Source organism: Mytilinidion resinicola, assembly GCF_010093595.1.
Source record: "Mytilinidion resinicola strain CBS 304.34 unplaced genomic scaffold BDZ99scaffold_21, whole genome shotgun sequence".
NCBI lineage: Eukaryota > Fungi > Ascomycota > Dothideomycetes > Mytilinidiales > Mytilinidiaceae > Mytilinidion > Mytilinidion resinicola.
The window spans coordinates 576391-593533 of record NW_022985457.1 but is presented as its reverse complement, the minus strand read 5'-3'; the positions used below and the strand labels follow the sequence as shown (position 1 = coordinate 593533).

At 53.3% G+C, this 17143-nt stretch overlaps 6 protein-coding genes across 6 annotated transcripts; 3 read left to right on the top strand and 3 right to left on the bottom strand.

Annotated features, from left to right (window-relative positions):
• Positions 1-2423: 2423 nt before the first annotated feature.
• Positions 2424-5408, bottom strand: BDZ99DRAFT_150654 (uncharacterized protein). The gene is made up of 5 exons (XM_033712775.1): positions 5165-5408; positions 5084-5104; positions 4880-5011; positions 4742-4825; positions 2424-3970 (listed from the first exon to the last, which is right to left on the bottom strand). The coding sequence occupies exons 1-5, from the start codon at positions 5262-5264 to the stop codon at positions 2523-2525; spliced, it is 1785 nt and encodes a 594-aa protein (XP_033571661.1). The 5' UTR covers positions 5265-5408; the 3' UTR covers positions 2424-2522.
• Positions 5409-5517: 109 nt separating this feature from the next.
• Positions 5518-5845, bottom strand: BDZ99DRAFT_150581 (uncharacterized protein). The gene has a single exon (XM_033712774.1). It carries the CDS (start codon positions 5786-5788, stop codon positions 5576-5578), a length of 213 nt encoding a protein of 70 aa, XP_033571660.1. The 5' UTR covers positions 5789-5845; the 3' UTR covers positions 5518-5575.
• A 338-nt stretch (positions 5846-6183) lies between these two features.
• BDZ99DRAFT_351339 (cytochrome P450) lies at positions 6184-7612 on the top strand (the record flags this gene model as incomplete). The annotated part of the gene is made up of 2 exons (XM_033714517.1): positions 6184-6867; positions 6917-7612. Coding segments are annotated over 2 exons (1380 nt in total), but the record flags the coding sequence as incomplete, so codon positions are not given.
• Positions 7613-9025: 1413 nt separating this feature from the next.
• On the top strand, positions 9026-10873 carry BDZ99DRAFT_575331 (DUF500-domain-containing protein). Its single transcript, XM_033728458.1, has 4 exons — positions 9026-9146; positions 9205-9308; positions 9407-10488; positions 10547-10873. The coding sequence occupies exons 1-4, from the start codon at positions 9104-9106 to the stop codon at positions 10566-10568; spliced, it is 1251 nt and encodes a 416-aa protein (XP_033571658.1). The 5' UTR covers positions 9026-9103; the 3' UTR covers positions 10569-10873.
• Positions 10874-13749: 2876 nt separating this feature from the next.
• Positions 13750-14610, bottom strand: BDZ99DRAFT_575330 (uncharacterized protein; the record flags this gene model as incomplete). Its single annotated transcript, XM_033728457.1, has 3 exons — positions 14389-14610; positions 13997-14266; positions 13750-13938 (listed from the first exon to the last, which is right to left on the bottom strand). Exons 1-3 carry the CDS (start codon positions 14494-14496, stop codon positions 13750-13752), a joined length of 567 nt encoding a protein of 188 aa, XP_033571657.1. The 5' UTR covers positions 14497-14610.
• An 809-nt stretch (positions 14611-15419) lies between these two features.
• On the top strand, positions 15420-16647 carry BDZ99DRAFT_525518 (NAD(P)-binding protein; the record flags this gene model as incomplete). Its single annotated transcript, XM_033726004.1, has 4 exons — positions 15420-15712; positions 15788-16039; positions 16103-16539; positions 16607-16647. 4 exons carry the CDS (start codon positions 15420-15422, stop codon positions 16645-16647), a joined length of 1023 nt encoding a protein of 340 aa, XP_033571656.1.
• Between the last annotated feature and the right edge of the window lie 496 nt (positions 16648-17143).

Genomic DNA, 17143 nt, shown 5'->3' with positions numbered 1-17143 from the left:
CAAGGAGCTCGAAACAGTCCGAACCCGCCCCTCCCACGAAGACAGGGAAGCTGAAGCGGCCATCATCAGCTGCGACTAGCTCCACTAAGCCGCAGGGGCGACGTCGAGGAGACCCGTACGACCTACCGGACTCCCATTCGGTTCCATCCCCACAAACCACTGCTCAGGATATACAACCCCCAATCACTCCACCGAAACAGAGGACTGGGAGGCAGCAAAGGGCGGAACCGAGCGAATCTCCTGTTGAGGCCACACCGCCTTCGAGAAAGAGTAAAAGGGTTGCGGGGAAAGACGCCTCTGTGGAGCCTGTACCACCAGGCGAGATTGTTGAACATGCCGTCCGAAAGCGGCAGGGGATTGTCAAAAAAAGACGATCTACTGCGTTCGACCATGAAGAAGATCAAGAGCAGTCCCCTCCGAAACGGCGTGGTTCCTCCAGAGGTCAACCAGCCGGAAATCTCAAATCTCTGGCACAAGGGGTAGAGAAGAGAGTCGTAGCTAAACGCGGAAGACCCCCGGGGTCCAAAAATGCACCAAAAGTCCAGCCCGAGAAAGAGGCCAGCTCCAGAACAGGACAGGCTGTGAAAGAGAAGGGTGTCACGAACGCTCATAAAGCGCCAAAGGCGAGCAATAAGGCTATCATGGCTCAAGAAGCTGGTTTGAAAGCCCAACAACGGGTATTACGGCGCACGGGATCTCGAAATCAGGCAGAGGAGGTCGAACACCCCGAGGATAACATACAAGTTGAGGACGATGATCCGCTGCAGCTCGATGATAGCATCAGTGGGCACCAGGAGATATCTAAACCCAAGCCAAGAAAGACTCTTGAAAAGGATCCAGAACCGCGGTCTAATAGTACTGTACGAAGCCCGAATGTAGTCCAGCCAAACGAAGAACGCAGCGAGAATGAAGTCGAAGAAGAGAGACAGACGGAACAGTCGGACGACGAAGAGGACGAACGCATTGATTTCCTCGGCGAGGCAGCTGAACTGCAAAAGGTGTTTTCGATCGAGCGTCGGAATATTTCCCTTCAAACGGAGACCGGAAGAGATATTCGCGAAGCCTATCTGACCGCTCGAGCACTCTTCCGAACACCTGAGACTGATTATGGCGACGATATTAGTCTGCTCTTCGATGAACGAGATGAGGCATTACTCAATCTCCGCAATATACTCATAGATGTCGAAAGCGACGAGTTCAACGGGTCCAAGGACGAACTCGTTCATGATCTATACGCTCGGATCATACCTTCGCTGGCTCTCCTACTAGAAGACATATGGGACTGCTGTATCCCCGAAGGAATCGAGGGAGCGCTCCCCGAAAAGTGCCTCAGCTTAGCAATTCCCTACATACGTATGATTCTCAGTCTGCACAGCGTTATCAAAACCTGGAAGGAAAAGCCCGACCCAGGCCTGGCCATCGTGCGACCAGTGAATCATCAAATTGTCGCTCCCCTCAAAAAAGTCTTGAGTCTACTAGAGAAAGAGAAACGCAACCGGCAGCTTGCCAAAGCCGAGCTCGAAAACCAACGCTCGATCTCAGCCGCCCGCGAAGAGCGTGAAGAACTCGAGACTCGGCTCGCAGAAGAGAGTAGGGAGCGCGCGAAGCTCAAACGCAAGTGGATTGATCTTCATCTCGCACGCATGGCCTGCGAGCCCGACATCTACCTCGCTCGCCGTCTGCGCGCGAAGACTCGCATCGTCCTCCCTATCGACCACGAGCCCAATATTGAGCAGGACGCGGATGGCAATCCCTTCGAGCGTGTAGATGGGCTGGGCGCGCCGAGGACGTCCAGGCCGCCCGCTGCTGTAGCACGCGTTGCGCCTGAATGGACGAAGGAAGAGCGGAGGGCGCTTGATGGGGCGCTGGAGAGCTACGCAGGTAAGCTTCCCGAATACCAGCCTCCTTTTGATATGATCAATCAATTAACCTCTACACAGGCTCACAAGTCTACCAAAACGTCTTCCGGAAGCACTGTGGACCGGGTGGCCTATTACGCAAGTACACCGTCCCCGAAATCGTCGAACAAGCGATGTACATGCGAAGCGAGTACATCAATTGGGCCTTGGAGCGAGGCGACCAGCCCGAGGAGTGGATCGAGAATATCCCTGTTTTCCATTGGGTCGAGGAGAAGGCGGTTTGGTCACCGATCGTTACGCTTGAACGCTACTTTTCATAATATTGGGACGCTATGCACTAATTTTGGGCCTATGGTATATGGGCTCCGGGGAGTATATCTGTTACTAATTTCAATACCCACGCATTTTCATTTGAGACTTCAACTTGTAGTAAATTGGGTCTGTAGTTCATTGAGACTACAGTGACTCGGTACCTATATCTGATATGCCTGATCGAGACATCAACATCGGACAGACGATGGATATCTTCCACATGCCCTATGTCGCCTGCCAGTATCCCGCCCGTACCCGATCCATATCTATATGCCATATCCTACCCACATGCTAGCGTCCCAGACTCCCAGACTTTTTGAGACAGATCACGTCGCAGCTCATCCCACTGCCTTACTCCACACTCTCCAACAACCCCGCCGCAACCGTATCCCCACCCGCCCTCAACACCACCCTCGTCCCCACCTCCAGCGGCATCTCCCTCTCCAACTCCACCACCACCTTCGCTAATGCCCCCGGCGCCACGATCCGCGGCTTCTTCTTTTCCACCGCCCCACTCGCCTTATTCAGCGTACTGAGCAGCCGCACCACCTTCGCCGGCGCATTCATCCGGCCCCGGAACACGTCTATTGACATCGGGAACACGTCCTCGAACGCCAGGATCTTCGCCGTGAAGCGTTTGATGTTTTGGATCGGGTTAGCGGGGGTGCAGATGATATCGCCGAGGCGGAGATGCACGGGGTCGATGTCTGCAAGGTGGAGGGTGACGATCTGGCCTGCGACAGCCCAGTCGACGGACTCGCTTTCGGACTCAATGCCTTTGATTGTTGCGGGTTCGCCCGCGGGCATGGCGAGGACGGTGTCGCCGACTTGGAGGGAGCCGGCGTCGAGGCGGCCTGAGATGGAGAGCGGGTGCATGATGCCACCGCGGAAGACGTCGGAAACGGTGAGGCGGAGAGGGAGGGTGAGGGCGCGTTTCGCGGGCTCGGAGGCGTCGAGGGCTTCGATCAAGGTTGGGCCGGTGTACCAGTCGTCCGGGAATGTGTTGGCGGGGGGTGGGCGGATGATGTTGTCGCCTGTGAGGCCAGCGCAGGGGATAAAGGTGAGGTTTTTGGCGGCGAAGGAGGCCGAGACGAGGAAGGCGGTCATCTGTTGGGAGATTTCGTCGAAGCGCTCTTTGCTCCATTGAACTGTGTCCATCTTGTTAACGGCAACGACCAGGCGCTGAACGCCCATGCTTCGGACGAGCATTGCGTGCTCTTTTGTTTGGCCTTTTAGCCCGGATTCGAAGCTGTTTATACCAGCGTCGATGACGAGGACCGCGAAGTCGGCCTGGCTGGCGCCTGCGATCATATTTGGGATGAAGTCTCGGTGGCCGGGTGCGTCGAGTATTGTGAACTTTGTCTTTTCCGTCTCGAAGTAATTCGTGGCAATGTCAACAGTCACACCTCGGCTTCGTTCTTCGGATGTCTGGTCCATTACCCATGCTAGGGCGAAAGAAGACTTCCCAATGGTCTCGGCTTCCTTTCGTAGCTTGTCGACGGACCTCTGGTCGATGACTTTGAGATCGTATAGTAGGCGGCCCATTAGTGTACTCTTGCCATGATCAACATGACCAATGACGACGAAGTTCGCCATTCTCTTCATATCAGATTTCTCAAACTCTTTCAAGACGTCCAAGTTCTTACTCTTGACTCTCGGTGCTTCCTCTACCGATAGAGCAGATACGGAATTTGTGACGTCGTTAGTTGCCTTATCTCCAGTCGCATGTTTCGATGTGCCCTTCTTTGGCTTGGTTCCCTTTGCCTGTGCATTCAGCACGATATCGTCTGGACTTGGGCCTGCAAATGGGTCTAAGTCAGCGGCTTGCCTTGTGCGGATGAACGGCAATGAAAACAAGTTGCCCTCCGGAAACCGGGCCTGGATCCCTGGGCTAAAACATCCAATCATGGTTGCTGCAAATGTCGACGGAGGAGCTCGGATATCCGGTACAATAAAATCGGGTGTCGCCTCGAATAGGGTGGCCTCTTCTTCTTTTTGGATGGGAGGTGGGCTTGGTGATTTCTTCCTCTTTGCAGGATATCTCGTCTGAGCAGACTTTCCAGCACTCGATGCTTCGGTTGGTGGAGGCCTAGCAAGAAGCCCATCCCTGGGCTTTCCTTTGGCATTGAGGCGATCTAGAAGAGACACAGCCCGATCCGTTTCTTTACTATCTGCAGAACCAGCAACCTGGAGAGTAGAAGCGGCCTTCGCTTCTTCTTGTTTCTTCTTTCGCGCAGCAGCGAGAGCCGCTAACTTGGAGGAACCACCAAGGAGTCCACCTCGAGGAGATAATGGTTCGATGAGTATGTCTCCACGGCGATGATTTGGAACATTCAGCCACGGTGTGTCTTTGAAGAAATCGGCAGCAGACATGGGATAATGTTCTTCGGTGTGGGGCGACAGTACAGGCGGGTGGATAGACGCTGCGCCTGAACCGATGTCAGACCAGTCAAGCTCGCGCGCAGCCTCTAGGTTGTGTATCGACATTGGGGTAGGGGTAAATTCCAGGTCCGTTCGGCAGAGGGCAATAGGTACGTCTTGACACGAAGGCAAAAATGGTTTAGACTCACCGGATGTGCTTGCAGCTGCTAGGTCAAACCGGGAGATCGGCTTCTGCTTTTTCGTCTGCGCCACGGGTTTTGGGGCAAGCTTGTCTGGTATATTGTGAGCATTGTGCTTGAGTGAATTGGACTTGCTGGTTCCCTTACTTTTCAAGTATGACGCCGCCTTGGCCACGTCGAAATAGTAATGCCATAGTGCTTCTTGGATTTCCGTGTCTGGTATTGAGATGCTCGGGCCTAACGCTGACTTCACGTTTATCGTACCCAGTCGCAATTGTTCTACCATCAGATCCGTGTCAGAACATATTTCGTATGTCATGTATGGAGTGTCTCGAAAGTCAGGCCTCGTACCTTTGTCTTCGTCGGTCATTCCTGGAAATAACTCATTAGCAGAGGTTCTCATGTGGGGTTTAAGCTCTGCATAGGGCATACCATCTCCGTCGCCTTCGTCCAGATAATCGTCGTCGCTATACACATCATCGTCGTCGTAGTCGAGTGCTTTCACTCTCGAGTGACCTGCTCGAGGAGGCATGGTGGGGTGGTTCCAAAGTAAGTTGCAGCTTGTTGCGCGCGTTCAGAAGCTAGGAAAAGGGAGTGCGCCGTGGTGTTTGAGAAGAAGTAGAAGAGATTCGTCAGTCGTAAATCGTAAGAAATGTATGCAAAGGTTCGATCATCAGAGCGCAGGTGAAATGCTGGGGAACTATGACATGGTGGGTCTATGCACGGGCTATCAGCGGCGATCGGCAATACCTTTTCCCGACCTTCACTTCTTCACTCCAAGCATATTTTATTTCTTGTCAATTGGAAATGTTTCCCATGACGATTTCTCACAGGAGCGTACGTTCATTTTCCTTTTGAGGTCCTTCTCAGCATGTTTTGAGACCTGATTCTTCTAGTAATACGATTGAAGCTACTCCTCAGAGTAGGACCCTTGGACCTTGAGGTAAAGAATATGCTGTCAATACCCCTCTCTATATGTAGGAGGTAATGGGGTGGGTAAACCGATATGAGAGAGATAATAGCACCGAGAATGATAGCCGGGCGTTTAAAATACATCAGAGATCACCACAGCTTGCGAGACCGTTCTAACCTCTTACGGTGACCAATTCGTCCCGCACCATTGGAAATAACGAAAAGCTGCAGCACTGCCTCATTACTCATTATGTGTGTTACTGATTTTGTTAAAGCTACTACCTTCGATATAGCAACTAAATCGTGCCGATGCTGACGCGGACATGGCGATCCTGTGCCTTTCGTCATGTAGTCGTCGCCTTTATAGCCAGTAAGTACACTCTCTGTCGTCTTCATAAGCTGGTGCACCTACCTTCGTACTCTTCCAAAATCAAATAATAGATTGCGCTTCCTTCTATCTCTAAAGGACCTCGAAGATGTCTCACCTTCTTACTTTCATATACTGCGCTCCATTCTTCACACTCTTCTCTTACATCTACTACCAACGTTTCCTCCACCCTCTCTCAAAAGTTCCCGGTCCCTTCCTCGCGAGCATCACACCCCTATGGCTCGTCTATCACTCCCGTGCCCTTCACCGCCATCGCCTCGAAATTGATCTCCACAAAACCTACGGCCCTATCGTGCGCCTCTCGCCTAACGAAGTTTCTCTCTCGGATCCCAAGAACATCAAGCTGGTCTACGGCGCCAGCTCCCCCTTTGTGAAGTCCCGCTGGTATGAGACGATCGCGTCCAAGGACCCTGAGGGGATGAATCTGCTCGGCGAGTCTGATATGAAGAAGTATCACGCGCAGCGGAGATTGATTGGGCCAGCATTCACGACCGAGTCTGTTAAGAGGCGGGAATTCCTGCTGGATAAGCCTATGGGGAAGTTTGTCGCGAAGATGAAGGAGGGAGGTGGAAGGCCGGTGGATTTGGTGAAGTGGATGAATATCCTCGCTCTTGACCTGTTGACTGAGATCACGTTTGCGGAGTCGATGGATTATATCAGTACTGGGGATGATCGGGATAACGCGAAAGATATCGATATATTCTGGCAGAAGGTTCAGTGGGTTGGCTTGGTTCCCGACATGTGGCGGGGATACACGTGGGCCGCAGAGAAGTTGCGAAATATTGGGTTGCCTTTACTATCAGAACCTACTACGCACAACTTGAACATCATCAAGGTGAGGATCCTACCCACTTCTTCCCTTTAGAGTCACTGACCATTCCCAGTTCTACATCGCCCAACTCACATCCCGCGCCAAATCCGCCACCACTACCTCCGCAACCCACGCAGACATCGCAAGCGACATCGCCCGCTTCGCTGCCTCACACCCCAACTTCAAGCCCCAATGGGCCGCAACAACAATCGTTCATATCATCGCCGCCGGTTTTGACACACTTGGAATGACGCTGTCCGCCTGTTTCGGGCATATCGGCCGTAGCCCAACAAGCCAGGCAAAACTGCACGCCGAGCTCGACAACGCCCTGAAAGAAGGCCAGTTAGACGACGCTCCAAGCTACGAACAGGTAGCCAACCTGCCATACCTGCATTCCTGCCTGACAGAAGCAATGCGCCTCACCACCGTCATCGGCGTGAGCCTCCCTCGCGTTGTGCCAGGTTCCGGCGCTGTGGTCGAAGGCCACGAACTCCCAGCTGGGACCGTCATAGGTGCGAATCCTTGGGTTGTGCACCGCGATAAGGGGATTTATGGGGAAGATGCTGAGGAGTTCCGCCCAGAGCGGTATCTCGAGGCGAGTAAGGAGCGCCGATATGAAATGGATGCGCACAGTCTGGCTTTTGGTGGACCCAGCAGGAGCTGTCCTGGCCGCTATCTAGCGTGGGTTACGCTTACGAAGACAGTGGCGGCAATATTCTTGCATTTTGAGATTGAGGTGTTGGAGGAGGCGGAGGCGAAAAGCAAGTGTGGGGCCGACTTTCGAGAGGAGTGTTTCTTCGTTGTGAAATGGTATGGTGTGTGGGTCAGGTTTAAGGCCAGGGGTGGTCCATAAAGTCTAATAGTCGAAGAGATGACGAGTTCCATCCAATTTGATGATTGTATTCCAATTTGATGATTGTATCCCAATTTCTCATATGTTCCAGTGGCTGGGTATGAATTTGGAGGCGCGTCTTTCGTGAACCAGGAGACGCTGTAAGGTAGGTGGCAACCGACACAGCATGTAGCGCATGAGTTGTGGAAAAGGTTGCAAGAACCGTGCTGTGACTGTGTGTAGATTGTATGTACAGTACCCAGACACAGGTTTGGGCACTCCTTGCAACTGGCTGGGATACCCTGACAGGGTTTAGAACCCTAAATGGGATGTAAAGGATAACGCAGTGGAAATTAGACTGCATCTTGACTATTTGAAGACATGTTGCCTATAGCACTCCCTACAATGGCGTCGAGAGCGCAAGAGTGAAGTCAGAGCAGTGGTATATCCGTGTGTCCACACTTTTGACCTAGTACTGTATCTCTTCGAGTAGTGTTGGTCCGAAGAAATCAAGGATGTTTTTAGCCCGATTGTAGTCCTGGTATGTTCTTCGCCCAACATTCTCCGGCATTGATCTTAGACTAGTGAGGGCAATGGTAATGATACTGCTGGGGGCAATGTATAGGCGGCTGTATCAGCAGTGGCGTTAGAAAATGTACCTCCTGCGTGACATTTCATTCCTATTCCTTAAGAGTAACTCTTACCTGTTGACTACTTTCCTGTTTCCTTCCACTTGAACATAAGACGTGGGAGAATCTCAGAGCAGGCTCTGCACTGATGACCCGGTGAATGAAAAGAGAGCTTTTTTTTATGAAGTTGGAGAGATGGAATATGGGTTTGGAAAGCAACCTTGCAATATCATCCCCTACTTGGCGATATGCCTAGTCTAAGTGTAATCTCAAACTCTCAGGAAAGCGGTTTAGATGTACCATTGTACAGAGAAGCACACTTGCGGCTGAAACGTGAGCGTGATGAGAGGCGGCTGAAGTTGCTCCACGCGTACGTATCGCCACAGCTTCGAGGGTCAGCCGTAGTGTACCGAGTATTCCGCAGCTTTCTTGAAACAGAATAGCACCATATGGTTGTGATATCAATTTGCGGAGGTAGAAGAAAAGATTTAATGGGACTCATCGTCCGGTTATGCTTGAAGAATCATTGTTCCACCCCCCCATCAAAGCAATTAGGATCTAACTGAAACACTTCCTAAGAAGGGTGAACATATCTTGCATGCACAGTAATCTATCTCGCGTGGACGATGGTGTAGGAGCTACCTACGCAAGTCCGTCGTGGACAGCAAGACTCAGCCACACCCGCGTCATCCGAATCGAACTTCACCAGCCTTCTCCAGCACACCCCTCCCCCATATTCTTCCAGACACCACCGCTCGCGGCCATCTACATCCACATATCCGCTCTCACAACCTCCACCATGCCTCTGGGACTCAACAACCCGCTTCCGTCTTCCATGCGAAGTGCGTACTCATCTTTCCCATCAACTATCTTTGTATGACGCTGACTGACAGCTGCCAGGCGAATGCAGGAAGACTGGAAAGATCCTCGCCTCCTTTGTCGACCCGCGACAAGCCTTTGGCCCTGACAAAATTATACCACCGCAGATTCTCGCCAATGCTAAGGTATGTTGCATATTTACTAGGTTTTGAAAACTTTCCACTACCATCCCATCCCAACCCCCACCAACGCGAGCAATCTCTAACGCGTCGACTCCTCGTAGGGCCTCGCAATCCTCACCGTATTCAAAGCAGGCTTCCTCGGCACTGCACGATTCGGATCTGGTGTCGTCGTTGCCCGTCTTTCTGACGGGACCTGGTCCGCTCCCACCGCCATCGGCACTGTAGGCGGTGGATTCGGAGGTCAGATCGGGTTCGAGTTAACAGATTTTGTTTTCATCCTCAACGATGCCTCGGCCGTCAAGACATTCGCGCAGGCTGGGTCTCTGACGCTGGGCGGGAATGTCTCCATTGCCGCAGGCCCGGTGGGCCGCAATGCCGAAGCTGCGGGCGCGGCCAGCTTGAAGAGCGTCGCTGGCATATTCGCATACTCGAAGACGAAGGGACTGTTCGCGGGTGTGTCACTTGAGGGCTCTGCCATCATCGAACGGCGAGACGCGAACGAGAAGCTATACGGGAGACGATGGACCGCGCGCGAGCTGCTCAGCGGACAGGTTCCCCCGCCGCCAGCATCGGAGCCTCTCATGCGAGTGCTCAATTCGAGAGTCTTCGCGGGTGTGGCGGGCGCACAAAACGCGGACTCCATGTACAACGACATCCCTGTTTACGACGAAGCACACGAGGACGTGGTGTGGCAAGGAAGAAGAGGCTCCGCGTACGGCGAGGGCGTCCGCTCGAATCGCACAGGTTCCGTAGGCCAGGACGATGAGTATGTCTACCGCGATAGGCCATCGCGCGCCAGCACATGGGCAGATGATATCTACGACCGATCCCCGCCTTCGCAAGGCGTCAACCGTTCTTTCACGACACGTGCCAATCCCAACGAGACTTTCGATAGGCTTGATAGCCGCGAAACCCGCAATCGTAGCGGTTCTGGGTTCAGCGATAACTATACATTCAACGACAAACCAAAGCCCGCCAGACCGACAGCGCCGAAGCCAGTCTTTGGCGTGAAGAAGGCGTCAATGGGACCAGATCAAGCAATTGCAAAATTCACATTCGAGCCTGATCAAGCAGGCGACCTAGGATTCAAAAAGGGCGAGGTCATTACAATTCTGAAGCGGACGGACAACGAGACAGATTGGTGGACTGGAAGGATAGGAGATCGTGAAGGGATCTTCCCTAGGTGAGCCACTCCAAACCCCTCATTCACCCCAATTACTCCCAACTAACGCCTCTCCTAGCAATTATGTCGAAACTGTCTGATCACCGAACTCCCACTGTCTCTACTCCACCCATACCTATCGAATATATATCCCTACAACCCAATTGGATACACGCGGCCCCCGACGGCCACTTTTGAATAGCAAAGCGCGTTCGGAACGTCTCAAATTGGGCATAGCAAGGCGTTTTCGGAGGAAATCTGCTCCCTTGATGAGCTTGTTTTTTTCTTTGATGCTCTGCGTGCAGCTTTGTCATTGGATTTGAGATTTCGAGTACCCCCTGGTAGATACGGTTAGTATAGTGATAGTCATAGGATATTTATATCAAAACTTGTTCATGAAGAGGTTCTGACAATGATAAGATGCACGTGTGGTGTCGTGAAATCACGTGAGAGGAGTAGGTAAGCTGGATTGGAAATATATATTCTTCTACTCTACTGATGGCGTCCCCTTTGCTCGGGAAATGGAAAGGTGTCTGGAGGCTTGGGGAATCAACAACCTCGCTGTCGAACTTGATGTCTGGGAGTGCCAAGTTTAACACTCTCACTACACCATCCGAATGGAGTCGGGGCGGTGCATCAATATCCACAGAGTTGCCATAATGGTGTTGGTGGTGAAGAGGTCGGGACGGCCTCTCCACGGCGCAAATCGGTGATGGTTACCTTGATTCCTCCACGATGCTAAGCTATTCCTATAACAGCGGCGCTTCCTCACCATGACGCCGGACCTCCCCATCCATATTCGACTACGGAGAGCATCGCAAGTCATGATACTCCCGCGACTCTTTCTCGGATATCGACGCTCACCACCATCACCTCTCCGATCCTCCTCCACACTCCATGATTCAAGAAGTCGCAGCACTTTTGCAACTCCACCCAACTCCTCCATCGGTGTCAATAGTTCCCCGTTGATCCACTATGTCTCTCTCCATGCTTGAGGTGAATATCGGTTTCCAATCCCTATCCATAAGCAAAGCTCTGGAGATTCTGAGAAGCGCGAGTTGGTGGTTTAGACCCCAGCGGCGGACGAGACTGGAGCAGTCAGGTGGATGTCACGAGCTCGTTTCATTCTCACGTTGGATGCTGAGGTCGATTGAGCGCAGGACGCGATGCAAACACGAGAAGTAAGAAGCGGTCAGGTGGATGCTACGTGCAATCCCCTTCTTCAACAGTGGTGGAGCCCGCCCCGCACATCACTGGACCTCCACGCGCTACGGTAGATCCGGAACATTACGTGAATCACCTGCACTTCCACACGGGGACCCCCAAACCACGTGCCCCTCAACTGCACCCTCTCTCTCGACTATAAAGCCCCTCGCCCGCCTCCCTGCCTCCTTGAACGTGCAAGGAAGGAGGAGAGGAGGAGAGGAGAAAGGGGATCAAAAACAACACTGGACTGCAGCATGAGTGGCTGCCTTTCCTGTGGCTGTCGATCAAGAATAGGACTGACACTGCCGCGTAGAGTGGCTGCCTTTCCTACAAAGGTATACCTTAGTGAATACATGTTGGAATTCAACTTGGCTCCTGCACATGGGGTGGGATATTCCATCTCGTGAAGATCATGGATTTGGGTGGTGGGCGGTGGAGATCAAAAACTTACGACAGCTCAGCGTATGGAAGGGGTGGAGCGGGTGTGACAGTTGAAGAGTGGTGATGGCCAACATCTGTGATTGAAGGAAGAAGTGGTTAGCAATGCTCGATATACTTGTTCATCGTCGTGTTGAGGAAGGATAGAAGTAAGAGGCAAGCAGTAATGGTGCTAAGTACCACTAAATTGCAGTATTGCACACGCCGCACACTCTGTCGTGCTTGCCTCCAGGTTTGATACTCCAACGACGACAGATCCAACCTGTGGAATTGGGCTAAGTGTACTATTGATCCCACACCCAATCCCAAGAACCACTCATCATATGATGATCCTTCAGGTTTCAATCAACCACCCCGAATCCACTCCATGCTCACCCTCCTCGCATCTTCAACCCTTCTTATACCCCCAGACCATTCGAAAGCCCAGGCCGTTAGTCATCACCCCACGTGCACTCATTTTCTTGAGCTCAGGTGACCTCCACACGTCCCATCTCGTGGCCGTTCCTGCACCGCCCCTGGGCGGGAAGAAACCCGGAGGCGACCCTGGCCCTGGAAAACTCGGCGGATCATCCCGAGGATTAGCGTGGGCCAGCTGGTGATCGTGGAGTGGAGGTCTGGCCCCGGGGACTCGGGACGGGGTGTGCCAAGGGAATTGGCGTGGTGGTCAGAGTGAGGGGAGCGGGTTTGATACGATTCGGTATAAGGGGGTGCCTGGCTTCTGACTAGTAATCTGGAGAGCGTGAGGCTGTTTGAGGTTAGTATTGGTGGGGGAGCTAGGGATCGGAGGTCTTTAGTTGTAGCTGTTAGTTGTTAGTTATTAGCTATTAGTTGTGACTTTGGGGGTATTTAATGTTTTTGCGGGATGTAGGCGATAGATTCAGAGTCCAGATCTGCCTAAGACTGTTATATTTTCTTGAGACATGCTTCTAGGAGCATAGACTTGGAAAGTGTGAAATTTTCAAGTCTTGACTTGTAACTGTTCTCCTGAAGGTAAGGAAGAGATTTTCCGTACTTTCTTAAGACGAGAAGAAACGAAATCGCTGTGAGAAGAGGCATTTTTTGGAAGGGACATCAAAAGTAGTCCTTTTCACTCACCTCTAGACTCACCTTCCCGACCTTAAAAATAGAAAGCAGAAAATTGCCGCCCGCTACTCAGGATGTGGTTTACGCTTCCCCGTCTCAAACCAGCATTGCACCACAACGTCTCCACATGCCGCGATAAGTGGATGAGGGCCCTATTCCCTTGCCCCGGCTCCCTAGTTTTGCGGCTGTCATCTCGACGCACCAAAGTGGGGTGTGTTCCGTTCGAAATTTTCAAAAGCCCCGTACTGAGGGTCAGTGTGGTTGCCAAAGTATTGGCTTAATCAAACCCCAAGCCTCCATCAGTCTCGATGACTTGCACAAAACACTACCGCACGGCCGTGCAGAAGCGGCCCTTTCCACCGCGCAGACGTGGCTGGAGGCTCGCTGCACGGACTATCAGCGGCAGCGGCCCACGTGTAGCAGCCGGAGCTGCAGGTGGGAAGACGGCGGATGCTTCTGTGCAGGGAAGGTTGCGGCGGCGGCTTGCGAAGGGGCGGTGAAGGGCCTTCACCACCACGCCCGCACGCCGGAGCGATATGGCGACGAGCACACCAGCTATCGGCGGCGCGGCGGCGTGATGAGCTCGCTGCGTAGCGTGACCCACACGTGGGCGGCGGCGGTGGGAGCAATTCGAGTGCGCGAGATTCTTGCAGCAACGACGCAGCGGAGGCCGCCGCTTTCTTTTGCCGCGTCAAATATGGATGCTGGCGGCGAGGTGGCAGAGGGTTTGTGGTGTTGAGCAGGCTGGGTTTTGTGGAGATGTTGGATTAAGGATTGTGGTGTGGCAGTTCTGACGTCTCACAGCGTCCCAGACCCCGGCGGAACAGCATGGCTCGCGACCGAGGGCGCCGAAGCGAGTCGCGAGACGCGGCGGGAAGATATTTGTGGCTCCCGCTACGGACTCGCGGGCTTGGTGCGCGGCATGGCGCATCTCACGGTGGATCTCTGTCGTGCTTGAGCCCTGCACCTTGCATAACGCTGCGGCATGCACATTCCAGAAGCAGCCGACATGTTGGCATGGCGCTGGATTGCCCCGATGCGGCAAGCCATTATCACGCCTATCAGTCAGAGCCTGGGATCGCAGGCAATGCAGCATGCACAGTGAGATAGCCAGAGTGATAACGGCCGTTGGAGAGCAGGATCCGGTTGTGGACGTGGATGACAGCGTTGCGCGCGGGAGCTCGCCGGGAGCACCTGTTGGTTGTGCCGTGGGGACGTGAAGGCATCAGATGACGACGCACTGCTCTTTTTTCCTGAGCCATTTGCCTCCCCAGTCTCGGTCAGCCGCAAGCCTGCTGCCATCGTGGCGCCCACTGCGAGATATTAATATCCTGCCTTGCCGACACTTGTGCAGAGGGATGCCACAACGGCCGTCGACGGCGATTCCAATGCAACAGTCCGTCTCATGGCGCTTGATACACTGATCAGCACAACAGCGGCGGCGCGCCCGTGGGTGCATCGCCAGATAGAGTGGCTTGCGCACAGGCGCGTGCCTGCATGCATAAGTGCAGATCTCCAACAGGGCGTGTGCGCTCGGGCGCCGAGAGGGTCCAGCAGGTCCCAGAAGCCATGGTGTTTCTAATCGCGGCGGGCGGAAGCTCCATAATTCATGACAGGCCGTGGAGGACATCGGTCTCCTGCCCAGGAAACCACGAGAGCCCCAAGCGCTGCCCGCGACTGAGGGGCCCCGTCCCCCAATTTAAAGCCGCCGTGTCTGGACGTGGAGGTTCCTCTGCTCTCAAGATCTTCAACACACAACAACAGCTTATAAACTCTCTCCTGCCGCACACCTCAAGTATCAATTCCTCTCAGAGCCCATATCCCGCCTCGTTAGCTCTCTTCAATTACTCAACCTGAGCTAAAGTCCGAAGCTCCGGAGCTGTATTTCTCCAAGCCCACTCTTCCCACCTTTTAACTCACCCCCATCCCGCCTGACTAGACGGCCCCCTCGATCCTGCAAAGACTTTCACCTGCCCTACCTCGACCTCACTGCCCTCGGTTTCGCTTGCTAGCGCAATCCACCGCCGTTGGGGTTTAAAATCTTTTCTGGCCCTTCCTCACTTCACCACCTCACCCATCTTCCTCCTCATTCCACGACAGACAGCAGTCTTTTCCTCTCATTCTACACCAACATCTTCCTACTCCTCATAACCACACACACCAGAACGACCATGTTGTCCCGTACGCTTCCTCGCGTCGTGACTCGCCGTGTGATGACTCCAGCCATGGGCACCAGCATCCGCCGCTTCACCAAGGGCTCCGACAACAACGACACCAAGTCACAAGGTGCTAACTCCAAGCTTGAGAAGACAGCCGCTGCTGACACCAAAGTCCCAGTCGTGAGCTTCGAAGATGGAAAGCGTGTCGAGAAAGCGATCTCGGCCCAGCCGGCCGTCGTCCCTGCTACGCTCGGAGATGCTAAGAAGGTCGCAATGCCACTTGACAAGACCTTGGTCGAGCGCCTGACTCCTACCATGCGCAAGTTCCTCCTCGTTGGCAAGACCGTCGTGGTCACTGGGTAAGTTCCGAGATGCGAGCGACGGCACTTTTCCTCGCTCTTCACTTGTTTGTGTTCCGACTTACAAGAAATCAGTGGCGCTCGCGGACTCGGTTTCAACATGGCACAGGCCATGGCCGAAGTCGGTGCCAAGGGCATTGCCATCATCGACCAGAAGCGCGACATCGGTGTCCCGGCTGCTGAGGAGCTTTCCGCTCAGACTGGCGTGGATGTGCGCTTCTACGAGGTCGATATCCGTGATTCAGCCCAGATTGCTGGTGCCGTCAAGGACATCAAGGACCACTATGGACAAATCGATGTGCTCATCAACTCCGCCGGTATTGCCGAGTAAGTCCTTGCTCTGATTTATTCAAACTCATAATCTGTGAAAGGTCAATACTGAAAGTATAGCTCCAACATCCCCGCCGAGACCTACGAAGACGATATGTGGGAGAAGACAATCGACATCAATCTGAACGGTGCCTTCAAGATCGGCCGCGAGGTCGCCCGCTCCATGATCAACAACAAGAACCCCGGCTCTTTCGTCTACGTTGCCTCGATGTCTGGCTCCATCGTCAACTACCCGCAGGAACAATCGTGCTACAATGCCTCCAAGGCCGGCGTTGTCCATCTTGTCCACTCTCTGGCTGCCGAGTGGGCTAAGTACAACATCCGTGTGAACTCCATTTCTCCGGGATACATGGACACCGCTCTGAACCGCGTTCCGGCTTTGGACGCCCAGAAGAAGATTTGGATCGACCAAACTCCTCAGCGACGTCTCGGAAATGTTGACGAGCTCAACAATCTTGCTGTGTTCCTCGCTTCGGACGCCTCTTCCTACATGACTGGTAAGCCCTCCTAACCCTGCTTCTCTCTATTTTCCCAGAACACATTCTGACAATTTGCTCTTTTCAGGCGCCAACTGCATCATCGACGGCGGCTACTGCCTCTACTAGCTCGGGTAAGTGAACTGAAGCGCTTGTTTCAACCCTGCACTTTTCTACACCTTGCACACACGAGCGATTTTGGCGGTTCTTGCATTTTGCGCGTGGATTGTTGGCTATGGGAAGACACCGGTTCGACATTGGGACGGAACAAGCAACTTGGGCTACACTCGGCGAGGCGTTGGCAACAAAGATGGAACGGAGTTTTGGCGGATCTTTGCTCGAACACTGGTTGGTTCAAAGGATGGTTTAGACCGGGGAATACTTTTCTTTCGGTGGATGCTGGGTTCGGCGGATACTTTCTCGACTGATGCTTGGTACGGTGGACGCTTGGACAAGCGGGTACCTTCATCAGAGATCTGGGTTATGGAGTTCCGGCGAGCGAGAATACCCTTAGAGGTCTACGGCCACGGCGCGACAGGATTGTCGTGATAATATAGATTGATTCCTTCACAGACCTTCAAAATTGTTGGACTTTGCGATTTGTGAATGAAGTGACTTGAATGAA

Bases quoted from the DNA above. Each gene is read 5' to 3' on its own strand.
- BDZ99DRAFT_150654 (XM_033712775.1), bottom strand. From the start codon at position 5,264: ATGCCTCCTCGAGCAGGTCACTCGAGAGTGAAAGCACTCGACTACGAC. The intron at 5,105-5,164 runs GTATGCCCTATG...AGTTATTTCCAG, and splicing joins GGACGAAGGCGACGGAGATG to GAATGACCGACGAAGACAAA. The intron at 3,971-4,741 runs GTGAGTCTAAAC...ACCCATTTGCAG, and splicing joins AGCAGCTGCAAGCACATCCG to GCCCAAGTCCAGACGATATC.
- BDZ99DRAFT_150581 (XM_033712774.1), bottom strand. From the start codon at position 5,788: ATGTATTTTAAACGCCCGGCTATCATTCTCGGTGCTATTATCTCTCTC.
- BDZ99DRAFT_575331 (XM_033728458.1), top strand. From the start codon at position 9,104: ATGCCTCTGGGACTCAACAACCCGCTTCCGTCTTCCATGCGAA. The intron at 9,309-9,406 runs GTATGTTGCATA...GACTCCTCGTAG, and splicing joins AGATTCTCGCCAATGCTAAG to GGCCTCGCAATCCTCACCGT. The intron at 10,489-10,546 runs GTGAGCCACTCC...CGCCTCTCCTAG, and splicing joins CGTGAAGGGATCTTCCCTAG to CAATTATGTCGAAACTGTCT.